At 37.3% G+C, this 21,546-nt stretch overlaps 2 protein-coding genes and 1 long non-coding RNA gene across 4 annotated transcripts; 2 read left to right on the plus strand and 1 right to left on the minus strand.

The window, feature by feature from the left end:
• Positions 1 to 484: 484 nt before the first annotated feature.
• Positions 485 to 9,979, minus strand: LOC145217756 (uncharacterized). 2 transcript variants are annotated; one of them, XR_013857477.1, is made up of 6 exons: positions 9,915 to 9,979; positions 8,831 to 8,947; positions 5,146 to 5,326; positions 1,688 to 1,761; positions 1,433 to 1,613; positions 485 to 718 (listed from the first exon to the last, which is right to left on the minus strand). It is a non-coding gene; the product is annotated as an uncharacterized LOC145217756 (long non-coding RNA). The 2 variants fall into 2 exon arrangements; XR_013857476.1 differs by having other exon boundaries at positions 9,915 to 9,973.
• On the plus strand, positions 5,590 to 8,310 carry LOC145218110 (protein SpAN-like). Its single transcript, XM_080085506.1, has 4 exons — positions 5,590 to 5,634; positions 5,920 to 6,055; positions 7,239 to 7,371; positions 8,082 to 8,310. The coding sequence occupies exons 1-4, from the start codon at positions 5,590 to 5,592 to the stop codon at positions 8,308 to 8,310; spliced, it is 543 nt and encodes a 180-aa protein (XP_079941632.1).
• Positions 9,976 to 20,863, plus strand: LOC145217753 (plasminogen-like). The gene is made up of 9 exons (XM_080085097.1): positions 9,976 to 10,034; positions 12,737 to 12,886; positions 13,850 to 13,955; positions 14,601 to 14,728; positions 16,497 to 16,655; positions 17,086 to 17,245; positions 17,634 to 17,773; positions 19,900 to 20,026; positions 20,634 to 20,863. Exons 1-9 carry the CDS (start codon positions 10,007 to 10,009, stop codon positions 20,770 to 20,772), a joined length of 1,137 nt encoding a protein of 378 aa, XP_079941223.1. The 5' UTR covers positions 9,976 to 10,006; the 3' UTR covers positions 20,773 to 20,863.
• Positions 20,864 to 21,546: the final 683 nt, after the last annotated feature.

The following is a 21,546-nucleotide window of genomic DNA, read 5'->3' on the forward strand; positions in this document are numbered from 1 at the left end:
TTATTTTAAATACAAATTACCTAGCTAAGTAGGTTTGTTTTATTGTTTACCTATTATTTTCCATTTTGTATGTTATCTTTATTGTAGGCCTGTCCAGTGTTTTTTTAAGGTGTTTTGGGGAACCGAAACGGTCCCCCAAATTTCTCCAGCGGTTTCCCAAAATTTCGTTTAAGCAAATATGGTTATTTTTGGTATTTAAATGAAACACTTGCGGTCTCTTAAAACTACTTAGCGGTCACCCAAACCAAACCTTAAAAAAACCTGACCCTGTCAATCCTACTATTTCAAAAGCTTATTTTTTCCGGGGTGGTAAGGAGAAATGGGAAAATGCTAATTGCGAGAGAGATTCAAAAGGCCGAAAAAAAAAAACAATTAAATTATTTCGCCTTTTTATAAAACGCTCTCGTGTTTATCGCCCAAAATTTTTTTTTACATTAAGTCTATTTGTAATATTCATAATTTTGGTAATATGAGAACAAAGGTATGACATTCAAGAACTTGTATTTTTGCTTACGTTTGGCGTTTAGCTCACCAGAACTCAGCATTGCAGCGAAATATTTGCGAGCACACGAGCAAAGGATTTTGTTAAGCATCACACCAGTTGAACGACTTTGTTAGTTTTGTTAAGTTTTCAAGATCTTTGTTGCGTTGATAGTTTCTTTGCTCCTCCAGTGCTGCGGTAGGGTTGGCCGCTATGGTCCAGGTCTAGATGCAAAAGCTAAAAAGCACATAAATTTGTTGTGAAAATTATCCACTGCAGAAATTCACAAGGCAGTAAATAACCGTAAAACGTTTGTTTGAGTTTCAACAAGTGCTGTTGTTATTGTCTGGAGCGATATAAAATTTACATTCATTGTTTTTCTTCACGGGGTTCGAACCCAGGACACTCCCGGGGACAAATTCCGATCAGGTTTTTTATGTCTGTATGTGGGTCAGGCGCGCCGGACCATTCGGCCAAGTTCCTGCCCTTTACAGTCATTGTTCAAACTAAGTAGTTTTTCTGTTTACCAGTGTGCCCTGTTGGGCCCCACATCCGCAATGTATTGGTTTGCAACGTAAGAAGTCTACTAACCAAAGCGCACACGCATTTTACTAATTTTTTATCACTATATTGTCCCAAATTGCTCCCTTCGTCCGCTATTTTCGATTTTATGACAATACAGGGGGCCTGTGCCGACTCCAGTTTTAGGAGTTCTGCTAATATACAATGACTGCATAAACGAGTGTGCCCTGATCGCTGGTGTGCATTAATGTTTAGTGACGGTTTCGGTTATAAGGTAATTTAATTGGTCAATTAGTTACAGTATCGATTCCAACCGCAGGCTAGATTTTCGCAAAGTATATATAAAATATATAGACTTTGGATTTTCGGCAGCCTATACCTTGTCATGACAAAAAGTTGACAAAAAACATTTAAAAAATGGCAACTTACGATAGAAACAATGTGGCAAATTATGTAACTCCTCGTAATTGCTATCGTCGAAACAGCACGGTTGGTGTGTTCCGTGGATCCATCAGTTGTTCACACGTCGAAATTGAGATACTACCACCAAAACCACACTTAACTCGTTCTCGTAGTGGAACAAAGATGCATTCTTTGGCCTCTGTCTTAACTGGAATTCAAAACAATCGTTTCATTGTCTTTGACTCTTTAAAACAATGGAAAAATGGTAAATTTGATTGTTACCTGCGACACATAGCTGAAGTGACGTCACAATTGCTAACACAATCACAATAGTGGGACTCATTGTTGCGGAATATCTAAAAAAACATGTGAAAATGTCGTTATGAGTTGATAATCGCCGCGTTCTACAACTAAATACCACGTCATAAAACAAATATTGTGAAAAACAATTTACATGTTCCATTCAAGTGGGCCAACGAAGTAAAACAGTGGGAAATAAGCGGTTATAAAGTCCTACAGTAAAAATAAATTGTGTGTAGATTTATTAACTAAGTCTCACTGGTTAATAAATAGCGAATACCCTTTGTTTAAGAAATTATAAGTACCCCGCCGAAAAAAAACATAAAAAATGGCGATCAAAATGGCGGACCGCGGTCTATATCCGGACCTTTGAGGCGTTGGGTGTGCACCTCGACGGTATCTTGATTGCGGCCACACTTGCTATTTTGTGTGTTAATTTCTTGATCGTTGCTATGTAGCGACAGTTAACTCGAGTCCGTATAGCGATTCTCGGAGTGCCTGAAGTATTTCCTATCTTTATAGGTCAGATTGTGCAACTTTGCGACGACAAAATGGTCCTTTATTCCAATATACTATTAACAAAACGGCGATAGTTTGCACACAGTTGTATCTATGACGTAATAAACTGTATGTTGTATTTTGCTTTGTGCTGCCTTTATAGATCCAATGTATTGTCTTACGAATATCAGCTAGTAATTGAGTCTCATTTATTTCACACGATAGCCATAAGGATTGACTATGTTGACGCAGAATACAACGCCACTGCATTTTATATAATTAGAAATATATTGTGCAAAAGACTAGTTATATATGGATTGCACATACGCACGGAGACATGAACTACTGCGATCTACAACGTAAGCGCGAAATACACAGTCTAAACCAGTGGTTCTCAAACTCGGTTTTCGGGGGCGCATGCAGCTCCCAACTACTTATTTTGCTGCTCGCACCAGACCTCAGAAAACCCCCAAACATCGCTATTTTAGTTTTTAAAGTCATTTTCTTTAGTAATTTTCTCAAGGTTTCGTTTTTTTGCGGCTCCTTACACACTTAAAAAATACCATTTGGCCCCGACAATAAAAAAGTTTGAGAACCACTGTTCTAAACTCTTACACTGTTTGTATATTGAAGACGAGTCAGCAATATTTAAAAAGAGAATGAAGGCCATTTACTCTGAAGAAGAAGTGGCCAGTTACACTCGACTTGGCATCGAAATTGCTGTTGAACTTGCATTTGTAGCGAAGCATGAAGCATTGCGAGCAAACCAAGTACAGGCTTGTCGACCAACGTGGCGCTAAGTATTGTTTGGACTCGAATTCCTAATCGTCCAAGTGTGAAGTCTGACTCAAATTGGCCATGTTTGTTATTTTGAAAAGACTTGTATTTTTGTTGAAGTTTAGCCCACCAGAAGCATTGAAGTGTAATATTTGCGAGCGCACAAGCGATAAGGTATTGTTTAGCAAAGGGGCGGCAACCTGTATTGCACTGCGGGCCGTTTCTAAAACAGAATTCCCGGACCGGCCTTTAAAAACCTACACATATTTACAAATAAAAACGCTTAAATTAGGTTGTCATTCCCGGGAGGCACGGGGAAAATGTTTCCAAGCATTTACCTTAAAAAATGCACAGCCCGGTAACGAACTTCTCGCGGACCAGCACTAGGCCGCGGCCCGGCGGTTGCCGACGACTGGTTTAGCACCACACCAGTTGAACGACAAATTTGTTAAATTTCTAAGATCTTTGCGATGCTATAAACTATAAAATCGTTTCAAAATCCTATACGAACGTCCTTATTAGCAAATAGTATATCCTAAGTTGTTTTATTTTTATAGGTCCGATAAACAAAAAAGCAGATTGCACAACAAAACCCTGCAAAAACTGTGACGATGCCAAGCTACTCGATAATGGATGTTATAGTTGTGTTTGTGACGAGTATGTGTTGGACGACATGCATTTAACAGGTCAGAACTACAGAAAATCATTGAACTATGTTTTATCACTCCGTTGGTGCCAGTCTGTATGCAGGCTACAGCCGCACAATCGTGTTATCGCTGTTTTTTTTGTTTGATGCTTTTGAAGGCGTCTTGTATGGGACGTCGAAACGTCGGTTAGTTATAATAAAAACTGCTGGCAGAGCAATAATCGTTTATATAACTCTAATGTATTGATAAAAAATGTTCACTTGTAAATAGGTGTTTGCTATAAAAGGTTATTACCGATTACTCTTAATAATAATGTATCCAATTTGCCAAGCATTTTCTTGCAATTAACAGAAATATGCAATTAAATGGAATACTTTTAACCCAGTAAACTAAATAAATTAAAAAAAAATTAAAGCAGGCCATCACTGATTTAGTTAATCTTACTGTCATATAGAAAGTCATAGTTTCATGATAATTAATATCTAGTGGTGGGTTTCAAATTTTTTGTCAGCCGGTTCTGTTACAAACAGTCCATTGACAGTAACCAGTAATGTTAACCAGTTCGCTGATCTCATACAATTTTTGACACGGTTCTGTAGAACCAGTGCGAACCGGTCGAATCCTACCACTGATAATATCTCGTATAGAAAGTCAAAGTTTCACAATATCCCAAAGCTATGATCAATAGAAAATCATTTATAATTCCTATGTATGTGATTTAAATACAGCTGATCAATGGAAACAGGTGGAAGGTTGGGTAAAGGAAAAAGCTGCAGATGGAAAAGCTGCAGGTGCATTGATAAACAAATGGCCAAAATCAGATGATGGAAAAGTTAGGATTATGATACACTTGCCATTCGAAACAGGTAAATAAGTGAATTATGCTACTTAGTAATTTGGTAAATACAGTAAACATTGGGTATTCTGGATCTTTGTATGGTTCGGACAAAACATGGGGTACAAATCATTTGTAATTTGGTAAGGGTTTAACTAATCAACATCGGTTTATTTGTATCTTCGCCTAACCCGGGCAAATTTTTGGCCCAAAACGAGACATAGGCCATATTGACTGGTGTAGCCATCTAACAGCATTCCATTCTGTTTGGAGCAACAAACTAAAAAGCCATGCCTCACCTACTTTGATCGATGCCACAAGTGGGCATCCACCACACAAGAAACTGGCTCACAATGGACAAGCAACTGCTTGAGAACCAAAGTGATGTTGGCTCAGTGTCACAATATCAATGAAAAAGCATTATGCTAACAGAGGACAAGCTGCAGACCGCGTACACTATTTCGACCTATAAAGTCTCATTAGTGCAACTGATGACAAGACATAAGCTACTTGGCTAGTGTAGCCGTCTATGGCACTTTAGAACTGGGCTCAGTGTCTGTATATCAGTAAAAATGTACAAAGCCAGGAAATATAAGTTAAGCTGCAGACAGTGCACACTGTTTCGACCTATATCTTCAATTTTATAATTTAAATTAAAAAAATTTCCTGTACAGTTGACTTACCGCAGCATGTGAATGTTATCGTCCGTGCCATAAACATCATAAATGCGAGGACGTGCTTTCGAATCGGGGAGGGGACTGGCACTGATGATTACATGCTATTTATCAACAATGCTGGATGTTTTTCAAGAGTGGGACGCTATCCAGGAGGACAAGTGGTAAACCACTAGACGGCATAGTAGAGCTGTGGAAAAGAAATGAGTCGCTAGGTTTTCATTTAAATAAACTTCATTTTTTCAGAAATTTTAGTTTTTCATTTAAAAAGCTTTTTTGTAGCAATAAACACAGTCCTAAAAAGTAAAAAAAACAAAGAACTTGTATGTAGAAAACAAAGATAAAAACACTCATAACTGGGATCAGGCCTGAAGGGTTGATGCAGACCAGCAATCACGGCACACTCATTGATAAATTATAGTGCACCAGGCCTATTGAAGGCATTGTATGATAATGGTTGGGAGACCGGCTTGTTACAACCCCTTTAATAGGCCTGGCGTACTATGATGTGCATAGGAAATAAATTAAATTTGAGATTTTAACAACTGTTGTGTAATTCTTAGTTGAAAACTGATGCAATATGCGCTCTGGCAGCTAAGTATTTTTTAAACAGGCTATTTTGCTCAATAGGAACACAACCTTTCCATGTTTTTCTTGTACTTACCCTAAATGTGAAAATAAAACTCGAAAAGTCTGTCTTTATCGGCTCAAAAAACACTATTATTTGCATATATTGAGTTAAAATTTGGAATAGTAGAACTAAGGGATAAACATATTTTCAAGGTGTCGATTGGCAGAGGATGTGGATTTTTGGGAATTGTAGAGCACGAAATATATCACGCTCTTGGATTCTATCACGAACAGTCGAGGCCAGATAGAGATGAATACGTTAAGATCAAATGGAAAAATATAAGACAAGGTATTGTATAGCTTTTTTTCATTCTTTCATGTTAAAAGAAATAATAAGAGTCCACAAAATGGACCGCTTATTTGACAAAGATGATACCTTTTTTAGTAATACAGTAATCTTTTGTTAAACCCGATTTGGTTAATCCGGATATTTGCCCAATTCGGACAAAACTCGAAGTGCAAATGATTTATAATGTGGTAAGACTTGAACTATTCGACATCGGTTCATCCGAATCTTCACCCAACCGATTTTTTTGGCCCAAACGGGTCCAGGTTACCAGAGGTTTACTCTACCAACAAATATATCTTTAGTTTGTTGTTGTTATTGACATGGTTAAAGCTAATGTTGCAGATATATTAAATATTTATGTTCTAATTTTCAAAAAAAATATACCATGAGGCGGTTGAAGCTTTATTGAGCAGCAGAGCCATGTCTGAGTCATGTTGGAAAAGCGTAAGAGATACAGCAATGCAAAGCAGGTGTTAGAAGGGGCAATGACAATAAAAGAAAAGGCAAATGGCATGTTTTGATGGGCATAAGTGAATCAAGTGATATAGAAATCACAGTATGCATGCCCAATGAAGGCAGAGCCTGCGTAGCTCAGTCGGCAGAGCACAAGTTCCTTAAAAACTTCTGTTGTGGGTTCAAATCCCACCGCACACTAGATCTTTTCACCCCCCCCCCTACCATGTGGTGGTAAATGCTTGGTGACAGGCTGATTCGATGTGTCACCTTCAATAGGCCTGCCATACTGTTATTTTTATATAAATGTGTCGTGATCGGTCTGCGTAGACCAGGTGTTTCCAAACTTTTTTGGGATGTGGCCCAAATGTCTAATAGCGATTCGTGGCTCACTATGTGCTGTAAATTTGGGCACAAAAAAATAACTCAAAGACAGACGAAAAGGTTTCTAGCAATCTATTTTTAATGAGATACATGCTCCTGAAATTTGGCTACAAGGTCCTGAATCCTTTGCAAATATTATATTTTTCAAAACAAAGTGCATAATATCTACAGTATAACAAAACAGTAGAATCTGTTCAAATGGCTCTGTGGCCCATTGAAAATGTCTTGGGGGCCTGGTACTGGGCCATGGCCCACAGTTTGGGAACCACTAGCATAGACGCTTCAGGGCTGATCCCAGTTATGAATTTATGTTCACCGCAAGTGATGAAGGTTATGTTATTCACAGATCGGAAGGACAACTTTTTCAAGGAACCGGCAGATGCTATTGATTCCTTTGGATCTGAGTATGACAAAAAGTCTGTGATGCATTATGGTGGTTATGACTTCACAAAAAATGGTGGACCTACTATCATTGACAAGTATGTTTATCTCATGTAAACTTAATAAAAGATGCTTTTTTTGCAATGAATTCTTGCTTATTAGAAAACATTTTGCACCTAAACTTAAAGGATTACTTTACCGTCATAAAGTTTTATTTAAATTTTTTGCCATAGAAGATTTATATGATTAAGTAAAATCAAAACATTAAAAAAGAGTCAAAAAAAGAACGCCTTTAAAATTTGCACATTTAGCCACTGAACCAGTAGTCAGCAACCCATGACATCAAGAAATTGTTCATAGCACTCTATAATTTATATTCGTTAGTCCTGAAGTAAAGGTAATAAAATTGTGTATGTAAATCAAAGTGTGGCAGGCCTACTAAAGGCGTTGTACCGAACCAGCTGGTAACCAAACATTAACCATAAGGCAAGGCACAGGCTACAAAAATTTGTTGCTGACTAGCTAATTCGATATGGCACCTTTAATAGGCCTGCCACACTATGTTTTCTATATGGGTGTGTCGTGATCGCTGGTCTGCATCAACGCTTCAGGGCTGATCCCAGTTAGGGATTTATACCCAATATTTATGAAGGAATCTACTTCTTTCTTATTGCTTTTAAAATCAGCCGGCACAAACATACTTTTACACACAGAAATGTTGGAACTTTAGCCACTACCATTTTGAAAAATAAAGTAAATTGGCACACAACATTCACCGACCCCTACAGCATTAACTTCATATTTTTAGGGCAACAGGTGAAGCGATAGTAACACAGTCTGTATCAGTTTCTGCTGCCGACCTCTACCAGCTTAACCAGATGTACGAATGCGGTGACAACGTGGGCGTGCCGTTCACCACACATTGCTACCACCGGCAGGACTACGGGACCGGTTATCGTGGTAATGTTAGCACCACTGAGAGTGGGTTTTCGTGCCAACGATGGGATGCAACTACTCCCAACCCAAATCAGTTGTAAGAATTGATGTTAATGTGTGTCTGTAACAAAACTGGATTTTTATAAAACCTGTGTTTTGGTTTAAAAACTCAAGCATGATAAAATGTAAAAGCTAAACACAAAAAATAGGCAGTAAAAATATTAACTTAGTGTGGGGAAAAATGTTTCCATTGCCGCAACAACTGATATTTATTACCTAAAACCAAACTATTATAAGCCTTGGTTAATTCTGACCCATTTGGACCAATAAATTTGTCTGGATTAGGTGATGTCGAAAGTCTTGCAACATTACCAGACTGTTGTGCCACGAGTTTTGTCCGAATTAGGCGAACATATGGATTAAACAAATCTGGTTTAACTGAAGTTTACAGTACATTATAAATGACCAAAAATTTGCTCGTGTAACATGTGTCGGTTAGTTTAGCTGTTACAGAATTACGAGTCATTTGTGCCTCGAGTTTTGTCCAAACTAGATGAAGACATGGAATTAAAAGGTTTAACTGAGGTTTACAATATGCAATGTATTTGTTTTAAAGCTCACCAGATGTTATCACTGCTGCTGGTTTGGAGGAAAACTACTGTAGAAATCCTGATGGCTTTGATAAACCTTGGTGTTACGTTGATTCTGACGTCAAAATTTGGGAATATTGTGACATTCCTGAGTGCAATAATGGTACAATATTAATCACAATGTTAGATGAAACTGTCATGTGCAGCATACTACCTACCACTGAGCAGGCATAGTTAACCAGATATATTTCAGTTGTAGGTTTAAATTCCACCTTGGGATAGGGTACAATGTCCACAATAGGTCTGGCAAGGACTATGATACATTTATTCATTTTAAACATTTTTTCAGTAAAAATACAAATTTTTTTTTTGAATAGAAATAAATTTATTTTCACACAGACAGATTGCATAAAATGTGATGTGATTTTGTGTTTTGTCGTGTTTTAACTTGTTTATTTTGTCACCCTTAAAAAATAATTTCAACAGTTGTTATTCCTACTACAATATTTAAACAAATAATTGAAGCATCAATCAGTTCATACATTTCAGATACACTGTTCATGATTAAGCCCCCCAACCCTATTGGAGATGAGCGACTTTATTGGAGCGCATGGAGTGATTGGTCACTCTGTTATCCAGAATGTAGTGATGGAAAACAGTAAGTAACAATAATTTCAAACAGTGTAACTTTTCCATCTATACCTGCTTTGTTTCCTCAGTGGGACCATGTGTTATTTTTGTTTTCAATAAAAACAGTAGAAAAACATTTTCATGTTTTCTCTTTTCCAAGCCTATGCCTTGCCATATGGTGGTGAATGCCTGGCGACAGGCTGATTTGGCATGGCGCCTTTAATGGGCCTGGTGTAATGTGATTTCTATATGATTGTTCTGAGATTGCTGGCCTGCATCCAAGCCCAGTTGCTTTAACTAACTGACAGCTAGTTTGAAAATATTTAGCAATATAATGCATTTTTACATTACCCCTTTAGCTACAAACAAAATCCATAGAGAAAAATTGGAAGTCAGAAGCATTTTTCCATTTGACCTGGCAATAAAAGCTTACCTAACTGGGTATAAATAGATTCTTATGTTTGGGAAAAAAATTTTGAAGTCACCTTTTTTGAAAAGTATTTTTCCGTTCTTCAGGCATCGAACACGCGCTTGTCTTGTGAATGACACATCACTCTGCAAAGGTGACTCGGTAGAAATGAAAAACTGTACAGAAGAAAATTGTAGTAAGTTATTAACATTTAATCATTATAAACTGCTGACAGGTATAACATATCAACACATTTCTCCTGCAGCGGTTTTAATTTCTAAATAATAGTGATGGGACAATACTAGGTTTCAGTACCGATACTGAGTGCCACGCAAAATTACCTTCAATACTGAGTACGATTACCGAGTACTTAAGTATGGTGTTGTATATCACTGGCTAAATTATCTGCCATGGCCGAGACACAGGCGACCACAAACACATGCAAAAAATAATAATCTCCACATGATGTATACCGGCCTTTGGTATCAAAAACTGAGATAAAATATTTCGATACTGAGTACGAGTATTAACACCACTGAAATTGTTACCATCGATACTGAGTTCCAGGTACCCATCTCATCACTGCTAAATAAACTAGAAGAGTGGCTTTCTGATATATATACTTCCATTTTATATATTCTACATGATATTTACCAATTTACTATACACATCATTTGATCTACACGTATGATTGTTTTTGTACACAAAAACAAATGGGTCCCCACACGCGTGTTTGTGCGGATTGACAGTAAACAAATGTTGCAGTGATTTTTAGATTCTTAAGGACAAATTTTTAGAAAGCATTAACCCAACAATAAAACAAATTGTTCATATTCTTTTTGCACTATTATTGTCATATAATTACAAAAACATTAAAAAAAACGTAACAAATACTTTAATTTAATCTCTTGCTTTGACCCAGATATTGTCGTCCAAGGTCGGGTTTTGAACACAATTTTTTTAGAAAGCTGTAACAGTTGTGTTACAGACACACTTTAAAAAGCAATTTGCTGCAAGTGTATACATAACAAATTGTTTTTCATTTAACTTTGTTTCCCAAAACGAGTACCATTGACCTGTAGTAACCTCTCAGGGTGCACACGCCAAACGACTGTTTGACCTTTTGACACCGTTTTCAATAGCATGCCGTCCTGAGTGTTCAACAATACCGTTAAGCCTAATTTTTACATGCCTTGAGCATTGACTCCTAAATTGATTGTCAAAAAAAACGCTACCTTATGACGAAAGAAAGTTCTGAACAGTGTTTGTAATACCTACTAGTTGACCTTAAGTGACCCGTAATCATGCGGCCAACCTGACAACGAGCATTTAAAAAAACATTTATTTTGCAAAAAAGTCAAGTTCATTTTTTCATCTTTACTTTCATTAACAAAGATTTGCTTGACATATACAAAACCAAAGCACGGTTATTAGGTTTAAATCACGTCATAGGTGTAAAATCTTCGCCAAAACCAAAAATGTGGGTGATAACTTAATAAAACGACATAGCATTGCTGTGCAAAACAGCTGATTTCTAATCACTGAAACGACGTCTCGTAAAACGTCTGTCCGACGTCAAGCTAAGCCCTCGCGCTATCGTAAACCAGTGAGTTACTCTCTTGGTGCTTCTGCCTACAGTGTCTTTCTTGACCAAACGAGCGTTAGACACATTTACGTTTGGGGGCCTGTGGGTGAACCGCTGGGTAATTCGGGGTCAAACTTCTAGGGGATCAAGTTCAGATTGATAACTAACATATGTCCAAATTTGAATAAATTTGAAGCACTCCTTCTTTTCAAAACGAGCATTACAACCCAGCGTTAAAAATTTTATGTTTCGGAGGCCTGTAGGTGAATCGCTGGGTGATTCGGGGTTAAACTTCTGGAGGATCAAGTTTGGATTAATAACTAACATATGTCCAAATTTGAATAAATTTGAAGCACTTTTTCTTTACCACACGAGCATTACAAACCAGCGTTAAAAATTTTATGTTTCGGAGGCCTGTAGGTGAATCGCTGGGTGATTCGGGGTTAAACTTCTGGAGGATCAAGTTTGGATTAATAACTAACATATGTCCAAATTTGAATAAATTTGAAGCACTTTTTCTTTACCACACGAGCATTACAAACCAGCGTTAAAAATTTTACGTTTCGGGGGCCTGTGGGTGAACCGAGGGATCAAACGGGGTCAAAATTCACATGGACCATCTTTAGACCAATATCTGTAATGTGTGTAAATTTGAAAAAGTTTGAACCATTTTTTCTTGACCAAAACGTGGGAACAAATCCGCGTTAGACGGAAAAAAAGAAAAAAAGAAAAAAGAAAAAAAAAATACGGACAAAAACAATATGTGTCCCCTTCAGGGAAGGGGACCCATAATAATCAACTGTTCAAAATCCCATACAAGAATTATTTTCTCATTAAGGATAAACTTAAATAAACAGACAAAAACCTCAAGCTCCATACCACTACATATTTTGCTATCAGTATTATACATAGCCTGATGAAAACCACCACTGCAACTGCAAAGTAATTGTTAGAATGTGTGCAATAAAATACACCACAAGTTTACTGTAATATGATTTGAACCAATTATTTTAGTCTGCATCTTTAACTGTTCCTAGGTACGAACTAAGCCAGGGGTGCGCAACCTGTGGCCGTATGCCATATGCGGCCGCATAAATGATTTAGGCGGCTGTGATCAAGTGTATTAAAATACAGTTAAGATTTGATTACCAAAGCGTTTAGCTAAATCGATGAATAAATTTTATTTGAATGAAAAACATGGGGACACTAGGCACCCACTGGAAAAGTAAAGGCCTATAATGTGGCCTTCATGGCGAAAAAGTTGAGCACCCCTGCATTGAGTTAAGAACACCATTAATTTGCTGCTTTCACAGACGGAAAATGGGACAGGTGGCAGCCATGGTCAAGTTGTTCTAAACCTTGTGGGGAAGGAAAAAAATACAGGGTTCGACAATGTGAAAATGGACAATGTAATGGCAGAGCAATAGCAGAAAAAAGCTGCGAAGTACAAGACTGCCCATTGTGTAAGTTTGGACAAAACATAATATCTAGTGCACCTACTGTGTACCCAGGTTTTTTTAAGGTTTGGTTTGGGTGACCTGCTAAGTAGTTTTAAGAGATCGCAAGTGTTCAATTTAAATACCAAAAAAAAGCCATATTTGCTTAAATGAATTATTTATTAGGCTACTGGCAAATTTTGGGAAACCGCTGGAGAAATTTGGGGGACCATTTCGGTCCCCCAAAACACCTTAAAAAAGCACTTTGTGTACCTATCTTACATGTTTAGGCGACGCTTGTTCGCACCTTTTTTATCAATTTTTTATGCAACTCAAATGGATATAAATGGGTGTAACTGATGTGGCCCTTTACATCACTGATAATGGCATTAAGCATTTGCCAAAATGTTTAAACAAAACGTCTATTTGAGCTGTTTAACTTATAAACAGATTCATATAATCAAGTTTAAAGAGCTCTTCTGGCAAATGTGATTTTATTCCGACGTTTCGACGTTCTATACAGGTCGTCTTCATCAGGGTAAAATAACACTGAATGGCGTAGTACAGTGCACAATACTAGATTCATATAATGTTTTGCATAATGCAGTTAAATGTGGCACCTCAAATTTTTCACGTTTGTTTTTCCTAATATTAACTGGATGTGCAAATAAGGTTTATTAACTAATAACAGACTACATTTGTGCAACAAAACTCTACTTGTGATAAACCAAACAGTAATTAACTACAATGAGTTTTATCCAGTGGTGGGATTCAAATTTTTTGTCGGCAGGTTCTATCACAAAAGTCATATATTTCAGCTGGTTCTGTTACAAAAAGTCAATTGACAGTAACCAGTAATGCTAACCGGTGCGCTGATCTTATAAAATTTCGTGAGACGGTTCTATAGAACCGGCTCAATCCCATCACCAGCTCAATCTTATCACAGGTTTTATCTTGTTTAAATAATCCATTTTCATGCCAATATTTCAGACCCAGGAGGCGATTGTGCAGACCCAGAAGATGTAAACAGCTACAGAGGAAATATTTCAGTAGCAAAGAATGGACACAACTGTAAACCCTGGAGTGAAACTAATTTGTAGGTTGTGTCTATACTTCAACTTGATAAATGTATACTTTATTTTTTTTGGTAAAAACCAGCAAACACTATAGTCAAACAATGTGTATAATCAAAACCAGCATTACAAAAAGTGTAAATGTGGGGCATTGAGTAAAAAAGATTAATCTGGTTATTCATGCAAGCACTTAGTCACGCTTTTTTATGTTATTAACTGGATTCTGTGGTTTACAGGATGATTGTTTTAACACATGCCTGCAGATGGGCTTTGTGTCCTTACACCAGTAGTTCTCAAAATGTGCATTGCGACGCTCTGGTTTGTCATTTCAATCTTCCAAGGGCGTCGAACAATAGTTCCGTTTTGTGGCTTTTTGTTGTTGTATCAATAAACACAACTTTCATGAACTTTTATGATAAGTTTCCTCATTAACTTTTATTTGCTGGTGTGTCGCAAGTCCAGAAAACTTTTTCAGAGGCTTCGCAATAAAAAAAGTTTGAGAACCACTGCCGTACACAATTAAATAGTATGTACGATAAACTGAATTTTTGTATAAAGTAGGCCACCAATAACAGTATAGTGAAACTTGCCTCAGACATTTGGAGACACAAACATTTTAAAACTATTGAGTGCTGTAAAATAACATTTCTGCCAACCTGTTGTTATAGTGCTGGTTCACCATTAGTGGAAGAAAATTTCTGCCGTAATCCAAATAATCGAACGAAATCGTGGCCATGGTGTTACTCTGCAAGGAACAACAAGAGACGTCGGTGTGAAGTGCCTCTGTGCCCTAAAAGTAGGTATATGCATGGGTGTTTAATTTTCATCATGTTGAACATGATTTAAAAAAAGGTATCTGAGTCATCTGCGAAGTTTTATGTATGAGCATTTAATCTTTATGCATTGAAAATTGAGATGTAAAAAAGGTAACTGCTGCAATCAACAAACTGACTTGAACCAAATTGTACACAATACCCAAAACCAGGGGTGGCCAAACTTTTTTACCAGAGGGCCAAATTTGCAACTGTCTTGCCACCGGAGGGCCGGATTAAATTAGATTTGCGTAAAATTTGTCGTAACTGGTTGCCATCTTTATTAAAACATATATTATTGTAGTAGAATAACACCATCTTGTTTGCACTTGTATTTAATAAAAGGTTTATATATAAATGAGATAAATGCAACCATCCACAATTTTGAAGAAGCCTTTTTAAGTCTGGAGTAAAAAAAAACCAGGCAAGGTGTTTGGCGGGCCGGATGAAACAGGACTGGGGGCCGGATGCGGCCCTCGGGCCGTAGTTTGGCCACCACTGCCCAAAACCATTAGGTGAGTGCTCTTAAGCAAGTGGTTCTCAAATCATTTCAGGCCATACACCACCAGTCCCCTTACACCAGTGGTTCTCAACTAGTGGTCCATGATGACTTTTTAGGTGGTCCACGGGATGTCCACTAAGTTTTTTGATAAACTAAAGATGATTGCATATTACATATTGACAGCACATCGAAGTGTTAGCTGTTACTAATTGTATCTCATTTCTTGAACATCGGTTTTAAAGAATTATGTTTCAAGCCTAAATGGTTGTTTGATATGCGTACTTCTATCATGCTCCAAAAAGAAATGGTCCACGGTATTATTTTTACTGGCCCATTGCCCACAAACAAGTTGACCTCTGAATTAAATGAATATTGTAGACCAAGCTATTGTGAAGTAAGGATAATGAACGCACCCACAACAAGCATTGTATTGAAATAGATACTCTCAATAAATAATTGATACAAGAGTGATATTAAACAATTGGCAGCTAACAACAAACAGCCATTAATTTGGATAAGGTTTCTCGTACTGAATATCCAACAAATTATTTGCAACTATTTCCAGTTTATCACGAAATACAACTACGGGCCACCCGATAATAGTCATCATGGACAACCAGTTGAGAACCAGTGTATTAAACCTTTTTTGTTGTCACAGTACTCTTAATTAAACAGTTTGGCAAATTTTGTGAAACCCTATTCATTCTTTGGTCGATAAGAAACCCTTGTTTGTAAAGTGGTAATGTAGCGACCAATCACTTGCTACATCTATGCCTTTCGCACCCCCTGGGTTTTTGTATTTATATAGAATAGACCTAACCAACCTTAATGATTCAGCATCCCCGCACCCCCTAGGAACAGTTCTCGTACCCCTTTGGGGTGCGTGCACCCCAGGTTAAGAACCCCTGTGTTATAGTCATATGGTACTGTTTGAATCAACATGTATAGAAATGTACAATTATAAATGAATAACAGTCAACAAAAGGTGCACTGTACTATGCACAACCTATACTATGTTTACCCTGATGAAGGTGACCTGTATAGGACGCCACACTGTCGGAATCAAAATACAAATTGCAAGAAGAGTTCTATATTAACTTAACGGAAGATGCCAGCATATGGTACACAGCTGTGAGAAATTAAATGCTTGAGGTGTTGATTGGTTTACTTGCCAAATACGGTTGTACAGATGATAATCCAACAGTAAAAACATAAATTTTCGACGTGTTTTTTTCTTTTAAATTATACAGACCCGTTTTGGAAAAGGATTACTAAATGGTCGGCATGTACGCAGCCATGTGGTGGAGGGAAAAAATATCGAACCCGTTCATGCAGACATGGTGAAGTAACACAAGGAAAATGTTCGGGATCTGTGATAAGAGAAATGCCATGCAATGAACAATCTTGTGGTAAATTAATATTTTATACTTTTCATACAGCCGCCTTTTGATTTTCTAGCCTATGCCTTGCCATATGGTGGGGAATGCTTGGTGACCGACTGATTCGGTATAATGCCTTCAATGGGCCTGGCGTACTGTTATTGCTGCGTTTTGCAAATTATGTCACCATTAAGAATAAATTTAAAACAGAGTGGTACAAAACATGAGATTTTCCAAATAATATTCCATCCAAAACAATAAACTCGGGGTGTCAACGACATAGTTAATTTTTTGAGCAAATTTATTAGATAAATAAATATTGCCATTTTCTGGCAGATAAATGACAAAATCTAAGCCACTGTGGTAAAAGCATGTGCTGTAACATTTTTCTAATGATGGGTTACAATCCTCGGTTAGAATTTCATACAAATTATTTTGAACACAAGAGTGTTTACTTTAGAGCCAGGAAATCCGACAGTCACCTTGCCTCAAGCGACTGAAGGGGTTGGTTGCGTGAATCTCAGTTCTATTAGCTCATACCGAGGACAGGCTTCGAAGACACTCGATGGGATATCATGTCAATATTGGGATGCACAGATGCCTCACCGTCACAGAGACAAGTGCGTAAAAACTAATACAACACCAGTTCAATTGTTATATGAATCTTAAAAATACGCAAAATATATTTTGACACGATTTATATATATATTGATATATATATGGAACAATTGGAAATAATTAGGTAAAAATATCGTAACAAAGTGGTTCCCAACCAGGGAGGAATTTTTTTAGTTCAGGGGAGCAATTTAAAATGAATATGTTTTTTTTCATAAGGGATGTCCATTATAACTTTTGTTTTTCGCCTATGGGGAGGAATAAATAGTTTGAAAATGGGCAAAGGGAGGAATGTAACAAAAAAGGTTCAGAACCACTATGCTAACACATAATGCCAGGTGAAACATAGATTGGTTTGAGGTAATATATACCATCATTCGCTTTTTTTTTCAGCACGGTTGAAAACATCGAAAACCTGGGGTTGGTGGAAAATTATTGCAGGGTTTTATCAGAATATAACATTTATCCAATATGTTTAACTAACGCCAGAACAACATCTTATGCAACATGTGATATTCCAATGTGCAAACCAGGTATTAAAATGGCTAATTTTTATGTGCCAGTCTGCTGAATGTGGCAGCTGCACATGCGATTTAAAAAAAAATGTTTTGCACCCTACTTTTTTTTATTGCTGGTAGAAATTTTGCACGAAAGACGTATAAAGGTCCTGACCTCTATTCAGTGGTGGGATAGAATTATGAGATCAGCGAACCAGTTAGCAATACTGGTTACTGTCAATGGATTTACTGTTAATAAACTGGCTAAAAAAATATGACTTGGATGACAAAAATTTTAAACTCCACCACTGACTCTATCACTTGTTTTGCGCCTGCTTAAATTGATTTAGCATACAGACTTAAAGGTTGTGCACATGCGAGGACTAGTTGGCCCTACATCCCTGAGATCTCATCATGAACTGCCATGTTCTGCAGACTGGATAGTGGACGCTTTACAGTAGGGCAAAAAAACATTTAAATAAAGTCAGGTTTGGGATAAATCTTTTCTTATTAGTAAAATCTCCTTTTAAGTGAAGCAACCGCGACGATTCAGGGTCATTAAAACCAGATCAAGAAAACTGAGCATAAAAACCACTAAATCTGTCACTGTATTTTATTTGTTTTTTCGAAAACAAATTCATTTCGCTTTTACAACCATCATCAGTGTCTGAAAATAATGCTTATAAAAGCGAAATAAAATACAGCGCCTGATTTAGATGTTTTTATGCTGAATTTTCTTGTCAGCTATGAAAATGGCACTGTAAAAAGGATTTGCCAGTCCAAGGCCTCAAAATTATATTTCATCGAGCCAACTGTTTCTTCACTGAATTTTGCACATTTTTAACCCCATAAACTTAAAAACAAAGAGGCATTCAGTCACAGAGATTATTGTGTTGAAAAAATGTCATGACATAAATGTCAATAGTCAGTATTTTCCCGTAGTGGGATTCAATTTTTTGTCAGCCAGTTCTATCACAACAGTCATATTTTTCAGCCGGTTCATTCACAGTAACCAGTAATGCTAACCAGTTCGCTGATCTCATAAACTTTCGTGATATGGTTCTATAGAACCGATGCGAACTGGCCGAATTCCAATTCCAACACTATATACAAGTAACTATACAAATTTGATTTAAAGGCAAATGTGTAGCAGTTTCAAAATTTGCACAAATACCATTGCAATCGCTACAGATGTATTGTTAATCAATTGTCACAATGTTATCATGCTTATTGCTGTGACAATAGGAGTATGGCAATTTAGCCAGTGTATACAATACAAAGCTTAATCTGTATTGAGGGAAATGACACATAGGATGTGATTTATATCCTGTAAGCAGAAATCTGTTAATTGTACAGCGACAATTGTATCGGCGCTTTACGGGCGCTCTCCTGGTACTGAGTGCTAACATTACTATTGCATAATCTTTTGTCACTGCTAGCTTTCTGTGTGTTTCAAATTTTTTAATTAAGCAACTGCACGGCTTTTCACAATAGCTAAGAAACAAACCATCCATTTTGAACCAATCTGTTATTGTGAACACAATTATTACATTTACTTCAGTGGTGAGGTTTAATTTTTTTGTCAGCCGGTTCTATCACAAAAGTCATATTTTTTTCAGCCTGTTCTGTTCCAAAAAGTCCATTGACAGTAAACAGTAATGCTAACCGGTTGGCTGATCTCGTAAAATTTCGTGAGACGGTTCTGTAGAACCGATGGGAACCGGCTGAATCCCACCACTGGTTTACATTACTATCATTATTATTAAAACAGCAACATTAAAAAACTTGCAATTAATTTTACCGCCAACACATAAAAATCATAATCACAACACGCCATAGAAATCCGAGTCGTGCCCTCCTTTAAAACGGTAGAGCTACTAACACCATAACCCACACGACATCCAAAGTCGATTGGTTATATCTCCAAAAATGCTTACGGTTAGGCCTATTAGGGTCGGGGTATAGTATTAGCACTTAAAATTCAATAAAACTAACCCCAAAAAATAGTTGCTAATGTAAAACATTTAAAAACTTATTTCCCAACCCATTTATAGCCGATAAATAAAAATTCAGCTCTTTACGCCCCCTAATCGACTTTGGGTGTCGTGTGGGTTATGGTGTTAGTAGCTCTACCCTTTAAAACATTGTTTTTTTCTTCACAGAAGTTGAAGAGGTGCCGCCGATCGGGTGCCAAACTCCGGGTCAGTTGTATATGGGAGGAATGAACACAACTAGAAGTGGTTACACTTGTCAACGATGGGACGTAAACTACCCACATATTCACGACTTGTAAGTTAATAATATTTCGTTTAACAAATTTGTCGTTCAACTGGTGTAATGCTAAACAAAATACTAGTTGTTGTTTCAAGAACTTGTATTTTTGCTGACATTTGTCCACTATGCAGCATTTTTAACAAATTTGTCGTTCAACTGGTGTAATGCTAAACACAATACGAGTTGTTGTTTCAAGAACTTGTATTTACTGATATTTTGTCAACCATGTAGCATTTTTAACAAATTTGTCGTTCAACTGGTGTAATGTTAAACACAATACGAGTTGTTGTTTCAAGAACTTGTATTTTTGCTGACATTTGTCCACTATGCAGCATTTTTAACAAATTTGTCGTTCAACTGGTGTAATGCTAAACACAATACGAGTTGTTGTCTCAAGAACTTGTATTTTTGCTGACGTTTCGCCCACCAGAACGGTAGGGCTTCTTCAAATAACAACTAGTATTTTATTTAGCATTACACAAGTTGAACGACAAATTTGTTAAATATGCAACCTGGTGGACGAAACGCCTGTTCAGTATTTTCCAAACCCTTCTCTAAAAGTCATAAACAAAATTTTGCAAAGGATATTTTTGCTTTTATTCATTTCAAAACTGAATTTCAGCAAACCAAGCGACCCGGTAATGCGCGATCGAGGAATTGGGCCGCATAATTACTGCAGAGGCCCGCTTTTTGACGGACCCTGGTGTTACACAACTGATCCACATAAAAGATTCGAATACTGCGATGTTCCTCTTTGCTGATTCAGCATATTTGTGAACCACATGTGAAGAATATATTTTCATGTTTAACGCAAAGAAATAAATATAACCAGAGTGCCCATAGTACGCCGGACCTATTGAGATCGTTATACCGAATCAGCCGGTCACCAAGCATTCCCATACATGGCAAGGCATAGGCTAGAAAAAGTAGGATTCGAACCCACGACAGGAGTTTTTCCGGGACTCTACCAACTGAGCTACACAGACTCCGTGGAGAACCCGTTGAAAGTCGAATCACAAGCACCATTGCCAGCCTTGTATGCTGCAAATGTCAGCTTCATAGCAAGGGATCGCTAGATAGCCCAGTAATCAGTTAAGATGAACAACCAGAGCGCTTTGTAAAGTGGCTTAAAGACTTTGGGATTTCAGTTTAGTGGGCGAGATGGGATTTGAACTCACAACGTTGTGAACACAGGGCGTTTGCGTTAACCACTCAGCAGCCATGTTGATAACGTGTTCTGTGCGTTTGCAAATCAGTGAAAACGTTTTGTTCTCATTCAACGAATTGTTTTACATCAAGGTTTGCAGGACTTTAATAAAAGTAGAAGAGAAACACATATAGCAGTTTGCAAAAGCAATCTTTAAAATTAAATTTTTCGGTTGTTTATTCGCAGTTAAAGAGACTTTCAAGAAGAGCTGCTCCCCCCTCCGATCTCCATCAATCACCTCGGAAAGATGAACAATGTTCCTAAGAAGCAGGCGAAAAAGAGATCCCGCAACAAGGTGACATACTTCCATTCGTAATCTCCTAAAAAA

Source organism: Phallusia mammillata, chromosome 3 (assembly GCF_965637545.1).
Source record: "Phallusia mammillata chromosome 3, kaPhaMamm4.hap1.1, whole genome shotgun sequence".
Lineage (NCBI taxonomy): Eukaryota > Metazoa > Chordata > Ascidiacea > Phlebobranchia > Ascidiidae > Phallusia > Phallusia mammillata.